Source organism: Syngnathoides biaculeatus, chromosome 8 (assembly GCF_019802595.1).
Source record: "Syngnathoides biaculeatus isolate LvHL_M chromosome 8, ASM1980259v1, whole genome shotgun sequence".
NCBI classification, from domain to species: Eukaryota; Metazoa; Chordata; class Actinopteri; order Syngnathiformes; family Syngnathidae; genus Syngnathoides; species Syngnathoides biaculeatus.
Genome location: NC_084647.1, coordinates 1,872,168 through 1,898,110, shown reverse-complemented (window position 1 = coordinate 1,898,110; position 25,943 = coordinate 1,872,168). Strand labels below are relative to the sequence as shown.

Here is a 25,943-nt window from a genome sequence, read left to right as displayed (position 1 = left end):
TGTAATTTATTATGTTCCTTATATTTGGGAATAAAAGTAAAATTTCACTTAAGTAAACCGAAGTGCGCTTTATATTCAATGTGGTAACACGTGATAATTTAGAAAACTGTAACTGTAAACTGATTGCCTATTGCAAAAAGCAGTAATACAGTATTTGAGTCATGATCTGTTTTATTCATTCTTCTGGATTTACTCTGGTTTGGTTTGTGTCTTTTTTCTTTTCCTTTTTGTCTTTAGAATTATCTGCAGTTTTGTGTTCCAGTGTGTCCATTATGTTTGTCTCCACCTGCTCTTGTCATGCCTTCTCCTCTTGTATCAACCAATCTGTTCTCTCCATCTGCTTGTGTTTAATCCAAGGGTTACTCATTGTCTTGCCAGTGCATTAGTATTTAGTTCACTTTTTCTTCTTTCTTTCAGTCTCTGACCATTATCATACAGTATGTCTTGTCTCCTCGGTTGCGTGCCACTTCGTCTGTGTAACATTTGGTTTATCAGACTTTGTTATTATATACTTTTGTTCCTACATCTCTACATTTTGTTTTCCTTTTTGAAAATCCATTGAATTCCCGCATTCCTTGCCATATTCCCTGCATTTGTGTCACCCCGCTTGTGCTTTCACATCCTGGACAGACCCCTTTCACACAACACGCAAAGTGAATTTTCCTCTTGGATTACTAGCATGAGATTGATCATAGGAGTTGTGTACACCCAGAGCATGAATTCACTTCATTTGTACCACACGGAACTGGAGAAAACTATGGCCCTCCCTGATAGATGAACATCACGAGTCAATCAGAATCAAGTCAGACAGGCTGTGTGTTGGTATCACCGGTGGGAGGTGGTTGTGCTAAAATTTTGGCAACTGCTTCATAGTAAAACAACTGACAGCTGTATACAATAACCAGATATGCCAACTTTGTCACTCACCATTCTCCAGGTAACCGCATTGTATTTTTTTTTTAATTGTCTGGCATTGGGGTGTTGTTGTCAAAACGTTCTGGGTGCCTACAAACAGCCCTGATAATTTCATTCTCCGTTGTTCAGGTCAACAATTATCATGCAGTGGCATATGAATTTGTGGCTTAAATTGAAAATTTTCAAAATCAAATGCATTGCCGAAAAAGCACAATTATGCTTGATCACCTGACTTGCGTCAAACATCTTTGGCATTGCTTAACATGAATTTGCACCAATTCTGATTTTTTATTGACAGAGATTATAATCCATGTCATACAAGTAGTTATCTTCTATTTGGTGCAAATGCCTTTGTGGCAAGGCCACACTTTTTTAATCATCTACATGGATAAGCAAAGAAGGTTTTCAACCTCTCATTTTCAATTTTTTTTTAACTTCGAACAGAAAAAGATGCAAATATAATGGTAAAATCCAAGAACCCATCCAATGGAGATCCATCCATATGATGTACTACCAGGCAGGGATTAAAACCGAAAACATTCAGGGGTGCTAAGAAAGCAGTGGCAACATTATTATGTCAGAAAGAGGATAGTGTGAGCCTTCACGTTACGGATCAATTAGTGTTTGAGGATTGAGAGCCAGAAGCCTGGCTAAGAATGTCTTAGAGGTGAAGAGTGTCAGCTCAAGTGATGAGGCTGAAATTTGAAATTGAGTGTATAGTGTATAATGTGATTAGTGGCTATGCCCTACAGGTAGTATGTGACTTCTAGAAGGAACTAGATGAAGTAGTCCTGAGCATCCCGAAGAGAGAGAGTTATGATTGGTGCAGATTTCAATGGACATGCTGGTGAAGGAAACAGGGGTGATGAAGAAGTGATGGGTAAGGAACTTTGAGGGTCAGATGGTGGTGGACTTCGCAAAAAGGATGGAATTGGCAGAGGTGAACACTTATTTCCAGAAGAGGCAGGAACATAGAGTGACCTACAAGAGCAGAGGTAGAAGCACCCAGGTGGATTATATTTTGTGCAGATGATGTAATCTGAAGGTTACTGATAAGGTAGTGGTGGGGGAGAGTTTAGCTCAACAGCATAGGATGGTGGTGTGTAGGATGACTCTGGTAGTGGGTAGGAAGATTAAGAAGACAAATGTAGAGCAGAGAATCAGGTGGTGAAAGTTGAGAAAGGCAGAATCTTGTGTGGTCTTTCGGAAAAAGGTGATACAGGCTCTAGATGGAAGGGAGACAGGAAGAGCACCCGGAAAACAGGAATACTACTGCCAAGGTACTCAGAGAGGCAGGCAGGAGAGTACTTGGGGTGCCTTCTGGTAGGAAAGGGGAGAAGGAGACTTGGTGGTGGAACCCCAAAATACAGGAAATCACCCGAGGAAAGAGATTAGCGAAGAAGAAGTGGGACATGGAGAGGACTAAGGAGAGGCAATGTAGGGCAAAGGCAGAGGGGGTGGAGGCTAAACAAGAGGCGTATGGCGGTCCAAGCGGGGTGGAACAGAAGGTGTCTGGTGTCCTATGTGACAAAAGAGTTTCCGCTACGATGAAGGGAAACATTTATAAAAGAATGGTGAGGCTGCCCATAATGTACAGATTAGAGCACTGAAGAAACAACAGGAAGCAGAACTGGAGGATCCAGAAATGAAGATGCGGAGGTTCTTGCTTGGAGTGAACAGGTTGGGTAGGATTAGAAATGAGCTCATTAGAGGGACAGCCAAAGTTGGATGTTTTGGAGACAAGGTGAGAGAGAGCTGATTTAGATGGTTTGGACATGTTCAGAAGCTAGAGAATGAGTATATTGGTAGAAGGGTGCTGAGGATGGATCTGCCAGGCAAAGGAGCGAGAGGAGGACCAAAGAAAGGGTTGATGGATGTTGTGAGGGAGGACATGAAGACAGGGGGTGTTAAAGAGGAAGATACACGAAATAGGCTTAGATGGAAAAAGACACACTGTGGGGACCCCTAACGGGACAAGCCGAAAGGAAGAGAACGCGATTAAGAGCCAGAAGACAAGTTACAGAGCTGATTGCAGTATTCACACAGTGAAATCTGACATTCATTCATTGATCTGATAAGCCACAAAGGGATGGGACAGAGAACATCTGTCCAATCACCTTTCGACATTTTAAACTTCTGGCCTTTTGTGTTCCTATCCGCTCTTTTCCATAAGGAATTGACCAACAAAGGATCAGCCATGTTTCGCCACGCACCATAATAATCAATTCTTTGCTTTGTTTTGGAACCTACACACAGAAAGAAAAGAACCACATGACATTTTTCAGACCTATTCATATTCATCCTCTACTAAAGGTCAGTCCTGATTTCTTTGGCACTTACTGCTATCACCCTGCCTCCACCCTTTTTCCCCTTTTTTTTCTCTCAAGCTTTTGAGTTCAAGAGCTCTTAGAGTCTATCCTCAGCAGTCAGTGGCTGAGCAAGACCTCTTGAAATGGAGAGCATCACTAAAAGCTCAGTTTGGCCCCTGAATCAAACATTCGGGCATTTTATTTTCACCATCACACACCACAAGATAGCAACACATAGTAGTAGTATGCAACAAATAATCAACAAATAAAAAAATACTACAATAAGGATGATACATTCAAAGAATAGGTTGTGCTTACTGTTTAGCAATTCACCACATATTTCATAAATCATCTCAGAGATGCACTGTAATGTTTCTTCTCCATTCCACTGGAAAATAGAAAGCCCTCATAAAATACACCAAGCTTTCTTTTTAACGGTATGAACTACAGGATTGTATGAGGATTTATTGGCCGTTCAATAAATTGCCCTTATGAGATTATGTGGTCCTTCTGGGTTACCTGGTTCACTGTCCTATTTTTAGAATATGAAGTATTATATTATCATATTATAAGTATGATATATTATATATATATATATATATATATATATTATAAATAATATGTATAAATTAGTGTTAGATTTGTTTGTTTGTAGAGTATGAGTTCTCAGGTCTCTCTCGTACGTATGTATATATATATATATATATGTGTGTGTGTGTGTGTGTGTGTGTGTGTGTGTGTGTGTGTGTGTGTGTGTGTGTGTGTACTTTATATTTTGCAGTTTCATTGAGAACAGTATTTATGGGGCATCTAACTCTTAAAAATGTAGTTACAGTAAGTTACTCGTCTGAACAAGCACTTATGACGCTTGCTTTCTGAAGGTTCCTTCAGAGGTGTCAAAAAAAACTATTGTTTGTATGTTATGGTGGAGCATGCATTTCCCCTCTATTGGGAAGTTCCAATTGTCAGGTGCTTGTAAAATATTGTCTTACACACATAAGATGCATTCTGTCATCATCGAATGAATATCAATGTAATAAAACAAAAGATTTCTGTCAACTACTTACCATTGCGGTCTATTGCAAAGGGGGTGTTAGTTGTGATGATCTGGTAGTTACAGATCTGGCTGTATTGAGGTGAGCAGTCCTGATCAGTGGCTTCCACTTGAAGGATGCTATCATAAATCTTGCCCTCTGTCACTGCAGCTTGGTACTTGGGCTCCCGGAACACTGGAGCAAACTCATTAACGTCGTTGACTTGAATATGGACCACTGCCCTGCACATAACAGGTGTAGAAAATGGAAATGACTCATATACAGTACATAGATGAGTTGTCTCCTTAGAAATACAATACGGTATGTTTTCCTTTGTGCAAAATACCACATGCCAAAAAGGCGGGTGGTTTTGTAATGTCTCATCTTTGGTGGTGCAAAGTAGTATTTGGCCTTACTTTAGCATTGTGCTAAAAAATTGTGCCAAATAATGGAAGCGTTGGGCTCTGATGGCTACTTTCATGGTTACAATGTATAACAGTATGACAATAAAACCAATAACAAGAGAGATCCTTCAATAGAACATTTCCTTTTGGAGTCAGAGCCAGCAGAAAATAGCAAATTAGAAAATCCATTGTTGAACTTCTTAAAAGAGCAACAGATGCGTGGAAGCCAAGAATAATCTACTTTGGAGTTTAAGAAAGATGATTCACGTAACACAAAGATCCATTGACTATGTGCCTTGTGGGATTATCATGGAAGCAATGAAAGTAAATTAACTCTTATAACAAGTCCTAAATACAGTCTAGCGACAAAATATGTGGGACAATAATGCAGGTCAACTCAGAAATTTACAGTGACTGGAATGGCTGAGTGCCATTTCCATTCTGTTTTAGTGTATAGATACCAATGAATAATAATTGAGATTATAAAAGAGGGTAGCAATGTCACTCCACTGGGCAACAAAACTACAATGAATCACTTTTTGATGTCCCTATTAAACACTTTATGAATCACATCTGCTGTTTATTATTATCGTATTATTGCCCAAGGGAAATACCAAAATAATTGAAATAGATCATCAACAATGGAAGTGCATAACTTGAATGGATGAGGAAATATATGAGATGGATAATAAACTGTATACAGTGAAGAAAATAAGTATTTGAACACCCTACTATATTCCAAATTCCCCCGATTAGAATTCATGGTGGGGTCAGAAACTTTCATCGAAGGTGCATGTCCACTTTTGAGACAGATAATCTAAAAAGAAAAACCCAGAAATCACAATGTATGACTTTTTAACGATTTATTTGTCTGATACAGCTGCAAAAAAGTATTTGAACACTTAAGAAAACCAATGTTAATATTTGGTACAGTAGCCTTTGTTTTCAATTACAGAGGTCAAACGTTTCCTGTAGTTGTTCACCAGGTTTGCACACACTGCAGGAGGGATTTATGCCCACTCCTCCACACAGATCTTCTCTAGATCAAACAGGTTTCTGGGCTGTCGCTGAGAAACAAGGAGTTTCAGCTCCCTCCAAAGATTTTCTAGGTCATGCCAGAAACTTGATACGCTTCTTACAGAGCCACTCCTTGTTTTTCCTGGCTGTGTGCTTCGGGTCATTGTCATGTTGAAAGACCCAGCCACGACCCATCTTCAATGCTCTGACTGAGGGAAAGAGGCTGTTCCCAAAATCTCAAAATACATGGCCCCAGTCATCCTCTCCTAAATACAGTGCAGTCGTGTTGTCCCATGTGCAGAAAAAGACCCCCAAAGCATGAAGCTACCACGCCTGGGCTTTACAGTCGGGATGGTGTTCTTGGGATGGAACTCATCATTCGTCTTCCTCCATGATTCTTAGTTATGAAAGTAAAGTTTCAGAGTGTATTTTGTCAATGCCTTATGTCAATATGGTTTCGTCACACCTCTCTCATGTTAATGAACTTTTGGCATTTGACGTAGGCCTATATACAATATAAATATTTTCACACAACCTGTCCTTTGTTTCAATATCAGACCTACAATAATATTGTAAAATAATCCGTCCATTATCTGAACCACCAATCCCCACAAGGATCGCTACAGTGGTGGAGCCTATCCCATCTATCTTCCCACAGGAGGTGGGCTCTAACCTGGACTGGTTTCCAGCTCAAAGGGACAAACAAGCATTCACACACACAATCACACCTAAGGGCAATTTACAGTCTCTAATTCATGCATGTCTTTGGGATGTGGGAGTCCCCAGAGAAAACCCACGCAGGCACAAAGAGAACATGCAAACTCCACACAGATGGGGCCGGGTTTTGAACCCCGGTCCTCAGAACTGTGAGGCTAACGCTGTAACCAGCCATTCCATCCTTCCATCCTATTGAAAATATAAAAATAAATAGAAATACATTTATCATTATCATTCCATCTTGTCAAGACCAACATTTACCAGGGTACCCTGTTTAGTGTACCTTGAGCCTATCACAGTTATCTCTGTGCCGTGTGTCATGAGCAAGGCCTGGCCACTGCCATGGGGGGCATGCCCAGGCCACTGCTCTGGACAGTGCCACTACTGACACTTGTCACAGCTGTTTCGCATTTGGCACCCTAATTGACTAGGCATTTAAGATGGAGTTTTGTCACTGGTATTTGCCAGTTCGTTGTATTGCATTTCCTGCAAGTTGGATTCTCTACTATTGAGAGTAAGTCTCGTGTAGAGCTATCCTTGTCACAGCGACTCTGTGCTCTTTTGTTTATCCACGTCTTGCCAAGTTCTTAGTTTGTTCTATAGTCATCGGACTTCGTTTCATGTTTTTGGATCCTGCTTTTAGTCTAGCGTTTTTGTGCCTCAGCCTTGTCAAACTGCTACACCTGGTTTTGAGCTGTTTCTGGAATAAAGCCACTTTGGATATCATGGCGTTGCCTGGAACTCCTGCATTCGGGTCCGCCCCCGCGTCGCTGGGTCATGACATCGTGGGCTTGTTGCCATTTATTCACATGGCCAAATAACACTCACATTCACATCTTCACTGAGCAGCATCTGAACTCACTGCCTAAATTAGTTACCGAGAGAAACATAAATTCAACTTAATCAAAATATATAGTGAGAGAGGTACAGTATCGCTTCAATATTTATTTTTGACTTTGTTATTATAACTCTATAACTGTGTGGTGGTCTAAAAACTCATGGAAAATAGAATACAGAAAACATTTTGGATGTCTTGTACTAGATAAATACTGTACTTCATATTATAACCCAATACGATTTTACTCACTTGTGGGACTTTTTTCCCGCTGTGCCCCTTGGGCCTGAACCGCAGTCATGAGCCTGAATGATAAATGTATATTCCTTCTGCAGTTCGCAGTCCACCAGATCACGAGCCCTCAGTTGGCCCTCCCCAGATGTACCGTTCAGTACTACTGCCTCGAAAGGAGCCTCCAACCCATGGATGTTGAATGCACAGATCTCCCCTAGAGACAAGAAATAGTAAATTACTGTCAGGTGCAAAATACTGTGAAAATTATGTTTTCATGTTTGAATAATGTATTGTAATATAATGGGGGGTGTCAGGTATTTGAACCCAGGTCCTTAGAACTGTGAAGCAGATGCTCTAACCAGATGCTCCACTGTGTCCCAAAAGATGGAATAACACACAGAAATGCAGCTTTCAGTATATATATATATATATATATATATATATATATATATATATATATATATATATTATTGTTTATTATTATTATAAGAGTTTGTAAGAGTTTAGCTACATCAGGGGTCAGCACTCTACTTTTATATTGGGTTAGCATAGAATTGCTAATGCGAAATATCTAATGGAAACCTCTGAACTGCTTGTATATCAGCAGTGATGATCATTTGAAGTTTTTTTTTTTTTTTTTTTTAAATAGGATAATCTTTTTCTGTGAGCCCCAACATGGTCCAATATTTAGTCCACCCACTACTGAGACAGTGGGTGATGTGATTGTCATTGAAGAACACAGGAGGAAGAAAGACAAGTTCCTACAAAATCTAAAAAAAGAAATGCTGACAATGCTGTCTAAACACTGTAATGTAGGTAAAGAGAAAGTTTGTTGAACACTATCCAGTGAAATCACCACAACCCACGTTTGATGTTTAAAGCAATTGACTTTCTCCTTAATCCCTCTCAGCCTGCTTGTACAGAGCCATTCACTGAAATTTACAATAGTTTCCTACATTGCTTTATTGATAAAGTTGCTACTGCTTCCACTACTATGATTTTCACCAATGCCTCTGACCCTGTTCCATGTTCATCTGTTTTTAGTTAATTTGAACCAATTTCTTTGATGTTTTTAGATGTGGTTAATCAGATTAAGATATCAGGTTGTGTCTTTGTGTCCCTCCTCACTTTTTTAAAGTGTGGAGGTGCCGGCGGGGTTGGCTAATATAAAAGGCAATCTGTCCTCTGGTGTAGTCCTGCCAAGTTTGAAACATGCCGTTGTGCAGCCACTGCTTAAGGAACCTGGCCTTGATTACAATATGCTAGCAAATTATAGCTGTATCTCCAAACCTCCTTTTATTTATAAAACCTTGGAAAATATTGTGTAAAATCAGTGAATGAACATGATGTCCTCGAGGACCTCGCTGGATAGTACAGAGTCAGCATTGCTAAAACATGTAAATGAGAAACAACTCTACGGACTATCCATCTATCTTGTCCTGCTGGACCCAACTGCAGCATCTGATACAGTGGATCATAGTATCCTTGTGACCTGGTTACAGTACTCAGAGGCCATTAGCGGTAGTGCACTGGAGTGGTTTATTTCCAATCTGACAAACAGAAATATGCCCCTGAGCCTCGGCAATTCCGAGTCCCGTTCTGTTTAACTGCCCGACACGGGGCTAAATTTTGGGGCCAATAATCTTTACATTTTCTGACTTTAGGTTGTTGCCTGAGAAAACATGGGTTTCCCTTTCACTCTTACAGTATGTTGATGACAGCCATATTTATATCCCTCTGAAAAAGAAAGGTGCTTTTTCAGTAAAACTACTAATACTATATCTCTAAGGAATTTTTCAAATTTTAATGAAAAGAAAACTGAAGTGAAAGTGTTTGGTCCAAGTGACATGTAAAAGTCCTTACTTGTTAACGTGGGCCTTCTTTTACATTAGCTACCTGACAAAGCTAAAACCTTTTCTTGTATAAGAGCACTTTGAAAGAGTAATCCATGCCTTTATTACATGGCAGATGGATTACTGTAATATACTTTATTTCTGAGTTAGCCAGTCCTCCCTTAAATTTCTCTAGTTGGCTTGAAATGCTGCTGCTCATCTCCTAATTAAAGTAAGCAAGAGGAAATATGTAACTCTGGTCCTGGTTCCCTTCCACTATCTGTTTGTGCAGTTTAGAATACATTTTAACATTCTTTTATGCTTGAAATGATCTTGTCCCACCTTAGGTCACTGAGCTACTCCATCTCGACGTCCCTGCCTGGTGCCCCAGCTCAGATGATCAGCTGCTTCTTGGGGTATCTAGATGTTGAAGCTCCGAGGGGATAGTCCCTTTTCTGTCACTGTGCCCATGTTATGGAATGACCTTCCTCTGTACATCAGAGAAGCACCCTCACTATCAATTTTTAAAACATGTCTTTAAAACCATTTTTATTTTTTGGCTTTCAACCTGGCTTCAGAATCAGCAAGTGTTCTTGTGTTTTTATTATTTTTCTGGTTTTTTGTTTAATTTTTTATCTAAAATTGTTTCTATTTCTGCAAGTATGATTCTTATCTGTGGAGAGATGTGAGTGTATTTGAAGTGCTTTATATATAAAGTTCATTTGAATTAAGAAGAAGCGCAGAGAAGAAGGGGTCATGGTGAGCTGCACTGATAACAAGAGTACTATCCTCCTTTATGAGGTACATGGACACACAAACATCTCAAGGGCAAAAGCCTAGTTAGTTTACTCTGACTCACGTATCAGTTGACTCCACACCTGATGAGTGCAGTGCCACCGAGCTAGAGGCAGGAGAGATGGAGAGCTTTTTAAAGTGATGGCCTAAAAAGCTTGAGCTGAAGAACAGATGTTGGCACTTGGCAAAGAAAGAAAGCTTGCAAATGCTAATGGATTTGTTGAAACTATTATCTACATATGTCTCCCTGTCACACGAGGCTTTAAAATAGTAAACTTTTGGGGGGAAATGTGTCTTTTTGAAGCCTGGCCGTGCAAAACTAATGGATGCATATTAATGGCTATGGATTGTGCTCTGCTATTTATTCAGTAGTTTGGCAGCAAATCAGTTATTTGGGTTATCACCAATGCACATGAAAACTTAGCTAATAACTCAGTTGACTTTTCAGTTGGAATGTCCTCTATCTGTTTCATTCTTTGATATGCTAATTCTCTGTCTGTGTGACGTTAAGTCTACCCTTTAGGCATCATTATTTTCACTTAATCACATTGAAATAAATGCCTCGATATTAGTTATTGGCAATGTGTGCTCAGGAAGTAAGCTCAAGTTCTGTTGATGCCATGTGGTTCTCAACACCTCATGGGAATCTGACAGCCGTCCACACTAGTGTCTGTGAGGACACTGAGCTCATTATCACCGACGGCAGCCGTGCTTTACTGGCAGTGGTTGTTGCAGGATTGTAAAGACTGTGACAAAGTCTTGGGGGCCACTGCACCTCGAGCCCCCAAGTTATTATCAAACCTGACAGACCATCAATGATGAGCTGCCAGCATCGCTATACGCACCCATGCATAAGATGCTTTTCTTTTCTGAAATGTCACTCTTGAAAATAAGTGCATAGATTACACAGCAATTGCAGCTATTTACTGGGCCTTAAATTGAGAGGAAAGGAAAGTGGGGGAAAGGAAATTAGGATATGGGAGAAGGTACAAGATGGGCGCTGCCTCAAGCCAGATCTGATCTCTGTATTCTGGAGAGTGACCAAAGCAGAGACACGGATACACACTCAAAATGTGCCAGTTTGGCAGGCCGAATGAGGGTTGTTATTCCTTTCATCCTCCTACCACTGGAATAAGTTAGACCAGCGAGACAGAGGAGAAAATTTGATTACTGTCAGTAAATGTATTATGCATCAAGCAATACTTGACTATCCCTATCTTAATGCCATTTTTAGCAAATCAGTCCAATTTGCAGAGGCATTACTGTCAGTGCCTTCCACAGTTGTCACGACTTCACTTTTTCTAATTTGGATAGCGCAAGCCGTTATTAACTCAGCTATTAGTCATCCACAAAAGTCCCCATATTCCTGTCTCATTTTAGTCACAAACATACCTGAATTCACGGTTATCCAATCACTCGACAGAGATGTCAACCCTCTCTGCTACGGCACAAAGACAGACTGTCAACCCTTGTAAACTCTGCATGTGAGAAAATTCTAAATGCTTTGATTATGCTCTTCATGAAATTAGCCTGCTAAAAAAAAGAGCAGAAAACCGCAGAGTAGCAGTCCGTCCTGGAGATAACTGATTAAACTGGTATGCTCTGACTGAGTAAGACACACATGGTGTTTGTTTATGTACAGCCTGCATGTAAATGTGTTAAAAGATGTATCTTTAATTAAAGATGCACTGTTTTTCTTCAAGGTTTACAATGCGTGTGGGTATGTGTGTGTGTAATAATTTACCCATGCTTGCCGACCCTACTGTCACCTTCCTTTCCTCATCTCATCACTTAATTACATTAAAGACTCTTCTCACAAATTTCATGAGCATCTTACCACTTTACCGCTTTAATGGCCTGTGCGTGTATACAGCATCATGAATTATGGGGAAGGACTGTGCTTGTCAATAAAGTCATGGTTGAGGCAGCAAAAATGGACTCAGTCTCAAATTAACTATTAAAACTATTAGTTTCACAGTTTCATAACTTCTTGATTAAATAAAACGTTCACATGAAAAACAGGAATATATTTTTTTGGGGGCACCTTTAATCTTTTGAAAGATACGTTAGCTAGATTCTGTTTTTTTCAGAGGCATGCAAAGTAAGTAACAATAACCAAAGAAAATTGAAGGTTTGTAAGCAATGTAAGCAAATTTCAGTTTCTCATTCTTTGTGTTTGTAGTCTAATGCAGTTTCCCAACCTTAACTGGGCCAAAAGTTTAACTCCCGATATAACAATCTTGATTATCTTGCAAATCTGCATATTTAGTGTTAAATATAAGCCTGTTTATTTGAACATAAAGCTAATAAATCCAGGAAGCTTTGACCAATCCTGTTATATGAATGGCAGCGGGTGGATACATAACTTTTATTTTGCCCACTCAGGTCAAATGAAAGAGCAATCAATGTTTCTACATTTATGGGATACATACAGTATATGAACAGAGATTGACAGTATGTTTTTGTAAATACTAAATAATGCTCGGACAAATTTAGTGAACTAGAATACTTTTACTTAGCATTTCTGATCATCTCTGTCAGCACACGAGTTTTCCACGGGAATCATTGGACAATCATAACGACAAAAGGGCTCCTGCCATTCTGCAGATCTTCTTCCGCCTAACATTGTACTGTACCACTGTATGTGATAAAGTTGCCCACTCGGCATCCATTGCAGCGTGGCCTTCCAGGAAGGAGAATTCCTTCAACTGTTGTGCCATGGAAAGGTTTCCTCTTATTTTCCCCAAAAGGCTTTTTGCCTTTGTTTTTTTTCTTGCCTACTTGGGTTTTTAGACCCGAGGATGTCGCTGATGTTTGTCAACTGCGCATCTGTGAAGCCCTTTGAGACTGCTTTGCAACTAAGGGCTATATTAATACATTTGACTTGACTTGTTTATGGGGTGTTTGAATAGTAAAAGAAAGAAACGTTCCAAAATGAGTCACAAATAATCACAGACAAACATGAATAGTTAAAATTTTCAATTGTGTTAATGGAAATTACCATAGAGGAAGGCTTGTGTCCTTGTGTGAGCAAGGCCACCAAGAGTTCATTCAACGTTTTCAAATATCCCTATCAGAGTTTATGACCCCCATTAATGTCTCGAAATGTTCTCTGCTCAGTTAAGCTTCACAAAGAAACAGATTTTTACCTCACTAACACTGTCTTTGACCCTGGATGGTCTTAATTAGATCTATGGCCAAAAAAACAACAACAAAAAAACCCTAGAATAAGCAATTGTACAAGAGGAACAACAAAATGGATAACAGTAAGTCAAGCAAAGAAAGAAATATAACCAAAACCATTTTCATGTACTTAAAAGGGACGCTCACAGCAAGATAGCCCTGTCCCACATTGCCTCCGAAAACTGTACACCACTTTCTCATGGTCAAAGGCCACCCACACACCCAGAAATCTGGGGAGAGACCCAAACCCAAGACCCCTTGTTCTCCCCAGAAGCCAATCCCAGGGCACATATAGGTGGGCATATATAAGCAAACAACCATTTCCACTCATAGTCTAGTAACACCTCTGGACAATTGAAAGTCTTCAAATAGGTATTGTTTTGAGAAGATTATGTAGTTAATGCAATGCTTATATAAAATAGGTAAAGAAATCATCACAGAATCATTAAGCCTATTATTTGACATTCTGAATCACAATAAAATACTCTATTTTCCGCACTATAAGGCACACCTAAAAGCCTTTAATTTTCTCAAAAGTCGACGGTGCGCCTTATGATCCGGTTTGCCCTATATGTGGATCAATATTGAGTCTTTAGTGCAGCTCCATCTAATGGATGCATAACATGCCTTGTAATGTGCCTTATAATGCAGTGCGCTTCATATATAAAAACGAAGTTTTAAAATAGGCCATTCATTTAAGGTACACCTTATAATGCAGTGCAGTTTATAGTGTGGAAAATACGGTATTTGTCATGGACATGAATTACAATCTTGGGAGAAACCCTTGCATAGGCATATTTCTGGGAACATTCCTAAACCAAGTGTGGCACCATGATCCAACTGGTGCTGAAATGCAAATGCTAAGCATGTTTGCACTTTACAGAAAGGACTTCTGGGGTTAAATACCTCCTTAACATTACCTACTGTTGTCTATTCTGTAGAAATTACAACCAGATTTATGATCTTTTTGAAAGGCTCAAAGGCATTGTCACGTCTGGTGGCTCAGTGAGCCAGAAGGAAGGATGAGCTCACTATATGTGCATAGCAGATGCCGCAGGCAGTGGAAAAACAATGTCTTCAGGTGACATTTCTACTACTGCTGCTGGCAGACTGTATCTTCAGGGAAGAAGTCAAGAGGAAAAGAAAAAAGATGGTGTAGTAGGTGCAGAGATTGCAGCAAGTCAAGCATGTGTATGATAGCGAATAGCCAAAGAGAAAATGTCATTTCTGTGTCTAGGAAATGTTTCCCACAAAGACAAATATAATAATGTCATATTTATAGCGAGGCATCTATAAAGGGAAACTGATATCAGTGGATGATGTGATCTGGTTCCTTTCTCACAATGGCTTATCATTACAAAATAATAAAAGGAGAGCAAATCAAGTGTTATACAATAACATAAGCGAGTCTAAAAATGGACACTCCATGCCTCAATAAGAGGTAAAAGAACCACAGAATGTCCCCCAACCAATCAGCAAAACTAATGTCCAACTATTAAGAGAAACATTACTTTCCAGGGTATGTGTGGCATATGACCAATGGACAGATAGGCACTTTGACTCTGGGGCAGATGTTCTCAATACTTGAACATCGTGCTGTCTCATTAATTTTCATTAAATTGAATAGTTCTTCGGAATTCCTGAAACACAGTTGGACATCCACTTACACTAGAGGGAAATCAAAATGTCATTTACGTCTGATACAACAGTACAGGGAAGACAACAAATAGGACACAACATTTGTTATCACAATCGTAAATAAGTAGCATGTAAATATGGTTCTATATTTTAAATTCTTATACATAATTTAGATTGCTGAGTAACAATACATGTAATAATAATATTGATTGCAAGTGATTGAGTTTTATGGTTTGGTCAAGGTTTATTGCTTCATTTTACTGATCCAACCCTGATGCTGGACCATTCACCTGTTGCATGTCAGCCAGTGAACTACAGTAATTGCCTTGAGCACTTTTACAGGCAATTACATTATCTTTACTGAAGCTCTGTTTGAATGGCACATTAACTGCAGAAAAGATAAAGTCAGCTATTCTGGAAACAGCAGCCGTGTAACATGAGCCATAAGACCCAAGCCACTCAATCCAATAGATGAAGATTATATCAAACGATACATCATTCTCTGTGATATTGTTATGTGCTCTCATCTCAATTATGGCCATAATCACAACATGATCACTGTACTCTGTATATCATGTCCACTCACGGTGATATAAAGATGGACCTAATTTCATCTCAAGAAAATAAGTATGCTGCTAAATTACTACAAACATATTATTGATTTGGAGTTTCCATGAAAATTAAAGGTGATTTTGAACATGTATTCATGTAAAATACATCCTTTTAATAGAACACTACACCGCAAACTGGATGTTTTTCATCTTAAATCTCATTGTCTCTAAGCACATGCTCATATTAATACCGAACTCCCATTTGGTCAGGACTGTGTGACTGAGAGGCTGCATGCAAAATAAACGAAAGGCCAACCTTCATTTATTTTGCCCAAAATTATCGACACAAGTGACTGACCATTTCACGGGGGAATCCTGAATAGTGGTCCATTCCAACAAGGCTGGCCAAGGAGAATTGCAATGCTACAACTCCTTCAGGCAGAATTAATGTGCTCCGTATTCCTGGCATTGGTATGGGAGCCCATAATGCTATGAGACAGACTTTTGTCCCTTACTGACTTACTGACAAATGGAATTTAACCAGAAAATTTGGTAAAATGTACAGTACATCCCTCCTAATATGAAAAAAGACACAAAATAAAATTAAAGGCTTCCATAGAAGTGAATAGAATAGAAGTCCATGTGAATGATTTTTCCATGTCCACCGTGTGGAGATGGGATAGGCTCCACCTAACCCACGGCATCAATGATGACAAGCAATAAAGATGATGGATGAATGAATATGTTACAATTATAATTTATAATCAAAGATTATGTAACGTTTGTAGATTGGGACATTTGAGTGGTTTGCCTGTTCTATGATTTTAATAAAGCAACAGCCTCCAGAAGCTCGAGACTAGACTGAATAAAATGTATGGAATCTGCATGCTTGTTGGATATAATTGATATTATTCCACACTATAGTACATAAATAGACAATTAGAAATATTTCATACTCAGCTACATATCGCCTTATAAGCTATTGTTTTATTAAGAGGGTGGAAAACCATCTTCCAATGATAATATAATCATGGGGATGTTTAATACGGGAAAGGCTGAGCAAATGTCACTCTTTGTCATTTTCAATCATTTTCCTCTGAGGACATTATCACGCCAGGCAATTAGAATATCTTGCCCTTCAGTATCTACTCGTGCAGAGAAAATGTGTGTGCTTGTCTGTCTTCACAAGCTGCCTGAGCATTCCAGAATAAACCCCAGAGCTCTACACAGGCATATTCTGTAACTATAAACCTTGTAGTAATTGTATTCACTGTGAGCTACGTGAGCATAAACAAACTCTTTTGAAATATCAGTTGTTCTTTAGCTCCATTGTCATGGTGAAGAACATATCATAAGAAGGCAGGGATGGGATAAAAGTTAACATGGAACAATACATATGATAAAAGTCTCATGTACACAAGGCCAGATTCACTGAACTGTGTGTGCATAATTTAGAATGGAGACGGTACAAGGATTATTCCAGATGTATACTTGGTGATGCACTGACATGATCATTAACACTGTAGTGTATTAAATAACAGTGCGAAAATGTTAAAAATGTGAAGGGTGCGCTAACTTTAGTTGGCTAGTTGCCATCAAGGGCAACAAATATAATGGGTAGAGACAGAGCATAATGGAGTTTAGTGCATTTGCCTGAATGGCGGGCAGAGTGGGGTCTGTTCCCACTCAGTGATGGTGTGAATGTAAGTGCAAATGGTTGTCCTTGTCTATTTGTGCGCTGCAACTGACTGGCTTTTGCCCGAAGTCAGATTGGAAAGGCTGCAGCGCCCACAACCCTAAGCAGGACGTTGTGTTGAAAAAGGATGGATGGACAGATAGGCAGAGAAATTACTTGTTTTTTGCAGTTTGTGGCAAGCAGCTACAAGAAACAAACTTTAATTTGTCTGAAGGGATGAGTGTGATGCAAATGCTTGTTTGTTTTTATGTGCCCTGTGATTGGCTGGCAACCAGTTCAGCGTGTATCCCGCCTACTAACCGATACTAACCGAAGATAGCTGCAGTAGGCTCCAGCACTACCGCGACCCTTGTGATGGTAAGCGGGTCAGAAAATGGATGGCTGAATGAATGTTTTTGTTCTACCGAGTAACTATTCATAATTCTTTCTTGGTAACTTCACTGATTTTCATAAGCGAGTTACAATAACACAAATAATTCCTGCTGCAGTGGCTGTCTGCATTAAATGAAAAGTAAAGAAAAATCGTATTAGGGTTTAATTAAATAAAGTGGTCTAATGTACCAACAAAATACGTTGTCCTGTCCAGTGTTCCCCACAACACCGAAACAATGCTTGTCGCCAGTACATTATTGTGTTAGTAATCCTGTTTTCCCCCTTATATATGAAATGTTATAGATTTAGAAGGGACTGCTTTTGGATGATGAATCAAAGTACTTTACTGTGTTTTCATTTTTGTTTAGTATTCTTTGGTGGAATGTGTGGTTGTCCTAAATGGAACTTGAAAGAAACATGACATACTGAAAATATTTGCTATATTGTGGTTCACTGTTTGTGACCTCACTGTACAACGGATTTTTAAGCAATTGCTTTTATGGTAGGTTTTTACAGGACACCAAATTTAGAGTCGTAGTGTTGCACCACATTTTACCACCTGTGTTCAATTAGGTTGAGGTCAGGAATATTGGCGAGTCTCTTTAGTCTTTCTACCACCAAATTCTTGATAAAATTTCAAAAAATCATTGCTCTGTGGGAACAAATTTATTTGCATACTTTAGTAAGAAATGGCAGCACGGCGGGTCAGCTGGTAAAGCGGTGGCCTCGCACTTCTGAGGTCATTTGTTCAATTCCAGACCTGCCTGTGTGGAGTTTGCATGTTCTCCAAGTGCCTGCGTGGGTTTTCTCCGGGCACTCCATTTTCCTCCCACATCCTAATAACATGCAACATTTTATTGGACACTCTAAGTTGCCCCTAGGTGTGATTGTGAGTGCGGCTATTTGTCTCTATGTGCCCTTGGATTGGCTGGAAACCAGTTCAGGGTGTACCCTGCCTCCTGCCCGTTGACAGCTAGAATAGGCTCCAGCATTCTCGTGACCCTCATGAGGATAACCGGCTCAGAAAAAGGATGGATTTTAGAAAGAAATTTCCTCTTAAAGACATTGTATTTCAAAGATCAGTGTTCATCAGTCTAATGATTCCTCCTTAGCACCAGGTTTGCAGCTGTTCAATGCAGTCACAATTCTCCCAGGCTCTTTTGAGAACTTTGAAAAAGCAAAATCTGCCTTCCGATTGTGTGCATTCAGTCTTGATATTGCTAATGATGGAAGATCAGAGCAGGGTTAGCAGAGAAGGACGAGTGAATGAAAGTAGAGAAAGCGAGAGTCTTCTTTAATCCCCAATAGACCTCTCTAACCATGAGGAAAGAGAAGGGATTTAGCGCAGAGGAACTTCAGAGCAAGATGTTGTCATTGATGGTCCCTGGGGAAGTTTGGCATGAGACTGAAAGAATACTTTTATCATTCATGTGTGTGGATGAAACAGATTTTTTTTCAAACTGTGCAAAATAAGCTTGAAGCATTGAATGCCTCAAATTACAACAGTCTAGCAACTTCATATTACAGCAAGGGGTTCAAAATTTGGGATATTTTAATGATTTAGTATCTGTCAGAATTTGAATAGTTGAAAAGTTGGTTTTGGTGAAAAACCAAACAAGAAGTAAATAGTTCCATTTCCTAGTATTGGTATTTACTAGGGATCGCAAAAAAACGCTTACTTTCATAATCGGTTTTAACTGAACATCTGTTGCAAAAAAACGATTAACCGGTTTTAAAATCGGTACCATTGTGGTGTTTACATAATTCACCCGCGGGACGTCGAGTTGGGGTGCGGGGTTCCGCACGGATTGTTTTTGTTGTTGCTCTTCCGAACTGACGAGTTCACAGAGTTCCCGCCGTTATGCGAGTAGTGTTTTGATGTCACAGAGTTCCCGCCGTTATGCGAGTAGTGTTTTGATGTCAAGTTTTGTTCCTGTGTCCGACACTTCGCCTCCGACTCCTTTTCTCCGGCGCTACACCAACGATTGTTAATTTACTCCGCGGTAATGGGGTAGTTTGTATACAATATTGACAAATAAGCTTGTTGAATGTGGGTTTCAACAACGCACTCGTGTAAGTTAAATTTTTGTTCTTTTTTTTTTTGTAAAAATGTTTTAATGTTAACATTCTTGAAAATGGTGGAAATGATATTGAAAAAAATAATGGAACAAGAAGAAATTATTGGAAATTTTAACCGATTTCGAAAGTTCGATTACGGTTTCGGTTTTAAACAACCGATTAATTGTAACCGTTTGTGATCCCTAGTATTTACATGTGGATCTGAACACAACTTAGTTTAGATACTGAATGTAAAAGTATTGACAGTTGTAAAGAACACCCAAACCAACTATTAGTTACATTAGCATCGATTTTTAGAGGGCAGAGTGGTGCAATATACAGTTTGGACTGTCATAGAATTTCATTAAAAAATGTACCAAGATTAGAACAGAAATTTAAAAATATTCATTACAAAGAAAAAAAAAGAAAGGCTAGGTTGGAATTTCCCCCAAAAGTACAGAGATGAACTTCAAAAATTGTGGGCGAATGTTTTATTGAATGAGAAAAAATAAATAAATAAAAATGACCTTGGCCAAAGTGATGGCAGGGCTAAAGATTTGAGAAAGAAAGCATCTGCATAGATACAAGTTTTACTGTGAGACTCAGTGAAGGTTGTGTCATTGCTGGTGCTTTTACTGTATTTTTTCTTCTGAGGTGAACTCATTAACATTAATGAATGCAACAGATAATGGGAGCTGGAAAATGAACTCAGAAGTTTGTATCAAGATAAAGATGCAAAACACACAACTAAAAGCATCAGAGGAAAGCGGTGCAAGGTTTTTAGACTGACCAATTCAATCTCCAAACTTAAACCCTGTAAAAGCAGGTATTTTACCTGCCCAAGAGGAGAAATCTCTTATCTTTAAATGTTCCAATACAATCCTCGCAAGATTGTTGAAACACATAATCAATGGTTTGGCAATTAGTATCAGGCTCATTAGAAAATATTATTCTGTGCTCTAGCCAAGGCATTCTTTCATCAATATAAAGTTAAACAGGGGCCACTTAGCATATAATTTGTATCATGAGTTCATTTGTACAGGAATAAATTAATTTGCATCCAAACCATAATCAGCTCTCAAGGTTGAATGTGACTGTCTCAAAAAAAAAAAAAAAAAAAAAAATCGAGAGAAGTATTAAAAGCCTGCGAGGAGCACACAAACTCCTAATTTCCATTGACTTGTTCTCCAGGATCAGTTATTTATCACAAAGTAAGAAACTAAATAAAATAGTGCAAATCCAACAGTACAGGTTGTATTTCATTTCATAGAGAAAGATTCTGATTATCTCGGACGTGCAAAGTTCACTGGATGTGTTTGCCAAATTTGGCGGACTGCCTGCGCAAAACTGGGCACTCTGGCGCAGACATGTGCCCGATGGGTGACAATTCGGTGGTCGCTTAAACCAAGGGTGGCTATCCTGTGCGACTCTCATGAAGGCATGAAAGCATATCGAAATTCTGTTTTTTTAATGTGGGCATGCTTTGCTTGAGTTTATTACGGTTGTTAAAGGTATTGTGTTCAACAACCTCAGTGTGAGTGGTCATGTCCGTCGATGGCTCAGTGAGACGGGATTCCGCAAGTGTGTGCAGCGGGAGCGTTAGAAGGAAAAAAGAGCGTGACGGCGACCCGGGGAGAGTAGCTTTATTGTTCCACCGCCCAGCTCAGGTGTGCAACAAGAGAAGAGAGTTAACCCTAAGGAAGACGACTTTAGCCCCGGAGAAGACATCTCTCCTGCTTTTCCCGACCATGGTCAGATGGCCGTAGCAGGAAAGTATTGTATTTTTGCAAAACTGGCATGCATATTGAATGAAAAGAGTTCAAGGTTTCCCAGTTGGATCAGGATCTTTTCAGAAAATAATTTGTCAATTTTGCTCTCAAAATGGTAGGCAAAAATGCACAGTTAAATGAAAATATGAGGATCAACACGGGACATTTTTACCAGAGCGAGAGATCTCACTTTTTTTTTTTTGTTTAGCACAACAGTCAGCCACTCTTCCTTTTGTATCAGATGTTTACTGCGCATTTCACAGCTTCAAATCTTCAGCTCACTTCATAGTAACATCAACCTGGAATTTCCAGAAGTGACTGAACTTGGCAGTCACAAGTTAAACACTTTGAAAAATAAGACGGAAAAGTAGATGCATTTTTAAAAATAAATAATTAAGCTTGTGCTGACTTCGAACATTGCAGGGGCCGCTAACGCATACAATGAAGGGGAATTCGTTTTAAAAAATGCCTCAGTGACGTCCCTGAAATCTTATGTCCTGAAAACAAAAATCTTAACAAATGGTATCAGACCTTCAATTGTCCGTCACACTGATGAGAGAATATCGAACATTAGCATAGCCCCCTAGCTCAGTGGTTAGAGCATTGGTTTGGTAAACCAGGGGCTGTGAGCTCGTCTCTCACGGGGGCCTCTACTCCCCAAGAGGGGTTGTGTCAGGAAGGGCATCAACAGAAAAACTGTGCCAAACAAATATGAGCGTTCATCTGAGATGTCACGCTATGGTTGACCCCTAACGGGACAAGCTTAAAGAAACTTAGTTACTGGCTACTAATTCACAGTTGCACTCAGACCTCCAATCATGTGAGTATTTTAGTGTTGGATGAGATGAGAGCTGTGACATACAAGACACGACTTGGTTGAACTGACAGCATGTCTGTGTGAGAAAGAGCACACAATTTTATTATTTTTTTAATTACTGGCCTGTGGTCTTAGTACTCTGAAGGAGTCGATTTTTTTTTTTTTATCGTGGTGTGTGAAATTTACAATAAATCTGGCCAAGCAAAGGTATGTGTGAGGATTGAATAATGTTCATGTGTATGATGTGGCTCTTTGGCTCTTTCAATAGTATGATGTGGTTCTTTGCCGTAACACAGTAAAAAAAAAATATGGCTCTTGATCTCTGACTTGTTGGCCACCCATGGACTCTAAACTTACATCTCCTCAGTCGTTGTGTTACTGTCGGCACAGACTCGACTGCTGGTCTCATATGATCTTGGGAAATTATATTAGGGCATAGGCAGACGGATGTGGATATATTTATGAACCCGAATTTCATTGAAGTTCAGACATTGAGTAAGAAAAAAAGAATAGAATGAGTTATAAGCCTTTTCAGTCCATTTTTCATTGAATATGCAACAAAGTTCAAAGTTATGAAGGTCATTGGATCAAAGGCCCACTGATAATCTGTGGTGTATTATCAATGAGGGGGAAATGAGGGGCACCAGACCCAAAATGTAAGTATTTTTAACATTAAGCAAGCGTGGGAAAGAATTCCATCTACAATTACTGTCTTCAGTTCCCAAATGCTTCAATGTTGTCAAGAAAAGTAAAGGTATGTAACACAGTGGTAAATATGCCCCCGTCCAAATTTTTTTTGGAATATGTCGCATCATCAAATTCAAAAATAAAAGTCGTTCAAAATGAGTGAAGCGTTGCAAAAGAGTAATAAAATGTAAACATTATATTGTCTTTTTGTATTCAATTGAAAATAGGTTTACAATTATTTTTGTCTTGTCTTCTTTTTTATTGTCTTCTGTTTTAATTTACGTTTTACACAATGCCCCAATTTCATAGAAATTTGGGTTTATAAGTTATCACCATCTCATTCTGTGTTTAATAAGGTTACCCAGTCACGTTGTCTGCTGCCAAACAGGTGAAGAGCTGTGACAAGGCTTCCAGTCATACATTTTTTGCTGTTATTACGTATCATCCTCTTTCACACAGAAATGCAAATTTAAAGGTAATGAGAACAGCCACTTTGATTGGTGGCAAATTAAGTGGACTGTAAAGACATCAAGAGTTGTTCACCCCATCCGCACTTGAATCCACAAGGCTCCACTAGTCTGCAAAATTACCACCACTGCTGGACTCAGACTGGATTTATGGCAGTCATCATAACTACCTTGATTATATGGAATGCCAGTGCCATTTATAGATGTGGATCCCCACAGCAGCTATTTTTATATTATATTATATTATATCATATTATATTATATTATCCATCCATTCATTTTCGTCGCCGCTTATCCTCACAACGGTCGCGGGGAGATCTGGAGCTTATCCCAGCTTTGGGATGGAGGCGCGGTACACCCTGAACTGGTTGCCAACCAATAGCAGGGCACATTGAGACAAACAGCCGCACTCACAATCACACCTAAGGGCACCTTAGAGTGTCCAATTAATGTTGCATGTTTTTGGAATGTGGGAGGAAACTGGAGTGCCCGGAGGAAATCCGCGCAGGCACGGGGAGAACATGCAAACTCCACACAGGCGGGTCCGGGATTGAACCCGGGATCTCAGAAATGTGAGGCCAACGCTTTACCAGCTGATCATTGAGACCCCACAAGGTGATATCTTGCATGGGGACCCACTCGGAGTGAGATTGATCATCATGTGTAGCTTCTTCCATTTTCTAATGATTGCTCCAACAGTGAACCTTTTTTCACCAAGCTGCTTAGAAATTTCTCCGTAGCCCATTCCAATTGTTGTAACTTACTTATGATACATGACAGTTTGATGAAAGGACCACTTGTACATCCAGTGGAAAATCGGTGAGTACACATTTGAATGCTATCTGAGCTATATGAATCCTATGGGCTATGTCCAAAGTTTATCAAAAATTTGAGTTTATTTTCTGATTACGGCGTAGGACTATATCATCGTTTATTTATATCTGGAATCTGAAATGCAAAAAAAAATAAAATTTGGGACTTCTCTAAAGTGATTACACGTGTATATATATCCACCCATCCATTTTTTTAGCTGCTTAGACGCATGCGGGTCGTGGGAGTCCTGCAACCTATCCCAGTTGTCAATAGGCAGGAGGCAAATTACACACACGCAGACATGGGGAGAACATGCAAACTTCACACACGAAGGACCGGGATTGAACTCGGGTCCTCATATCTGTGAAGCCAACGCTTTACAGCTGCGCCACCGTGCCGCCTCATAAAGTATCTTGTTGCTTATACAGTATCGACACCAGAGGCAGTGGCTTAGTGGGTAATAACCAGTAATGGTTAGATGTGTGCAAATTTCCCTGGCTGATGAACGAGCCTCCACTGTGACATCCACAGCTTTATCCAGGCCTCACGCGACGTTAAAGAAGGACAAATTTGGGTGCGTTTTCTCAGTTTTGTTGCAGTTTGATGCACAACACGTCGGCATCTTGGCTTAGCTAGCACGAATGGTCTGTAATGCTAAGAACCTCCGACGTCAGGAGCGGGGTCAATGACGTTTCGTCTGGCTGTGAAATCCAGATTTTGCTAGGATTTCAAAAATTTTCTTTATTTTCAATATTTTTTTAATTAATATCCAAAATATATGTAATAATAATATTACTTCACATTGGAGGGTTTATTGTACATATGAGTTTTGGGGAAAGTCCTTAAAGTATGACGGTATTAAAGTATTGTATTACACTGCACACACATTTCCCACCAAGAGAACCAGCAAATAATCCTTGACCCAGTTTTTCAACAGCAATGTGAGCTCTAAAACCGCAGAATTTTTATTTTTATTTAAGCTTGAATTAATATTAAGTTTTCAAGTCATATAAACAGATTTTCTCAGATTTTATATTCATCTGAAAATACTGAAATATTGTCAATTTAAGATGAAAGTCCAGTAAGTAGTCAGGCCAGACTACAGGGTATAAATCTATTACAAAAGGTAGTGCATGCTTGGAATTGAAGTCAGAGGGGTGACAAATTGAGTTGCTAAATGTCTGCTTCAAGCGATCTGAGGACTTTGGGATGAACAGTCCAATAAGGCCTACAATCACCCTAACAACAGAAAACTTGAAAGATATTTTTTTTTTAAATCTTGGAGGTTCGGTAAGTGTTATGATTATTCTAGAAATACTAGGTCATTTTACAGTAATCTAACAAACCAATGAAAAACAATTTAGACAGAGACAATAGTGTGATAATGTTAGGTGATGCTGTGTGTAGATTCTCTTCAAATGTAATGAACTAGCACTTAAAATGCAACAGATGACTTTTCTCATAATCATCTTGTAAAAATTGATAGTCAATTAGGGGATTGATTCTTTCTGTCTGAGCCATCTATTTTATACCACTTTGATATATTGCCCTTCTCTGCTACACTAGTTTACAAGATATATTGTGGCTTGGTGATGAAATGGTGCCTCTGCAATTTATAAGGCGATTGAATCTCCAGGGGCATTAAGTCTTTGTGGGATATGTTTCCAACCTGCTTGGACCCGTTTCTTCACTTCCTGACCACCATCACCATTGCTCTGGATTGTTGACCCTAAATATTTGAAGCCCTCCACCCTTGCTCTCTCTTCTCCCTGTCGCCTAACTCTTCCCTCTCCACCTTTC

At 39.4% G+C, this 25,943-nt stretch overlaps 1 protein-coding gene across 2 annotated transcripts in view; it reads right to left on the bottom strand.

Moving 5' to 3' along the window:
• Nucleotides 1-25,943, bottom strand: part of LOC133504916 (calsyntenin-2-like) — a 176,362-nt gene that overhangs the window by 112,469 nt on the left and 37,950 nt on the right. For both annotated transcript variants that reach the window (XM_061827657.1, XM_061827658.1), the window contains exons 3-4: nt 7,484-7,679; nt 4,292-4,500 (exon numbers count right to left, since the gene is read on the bottom strand). In XM_061827657.1, the coding sequence (XP_061683641.1) occupies nt 4,292-4,500; nt 7,484-7,679 (405 nt within the window). The remainder of the gene's footprint in view (nt 1-4,291; nt 4,501-7,483; nt 7,680-25,943) is intronic.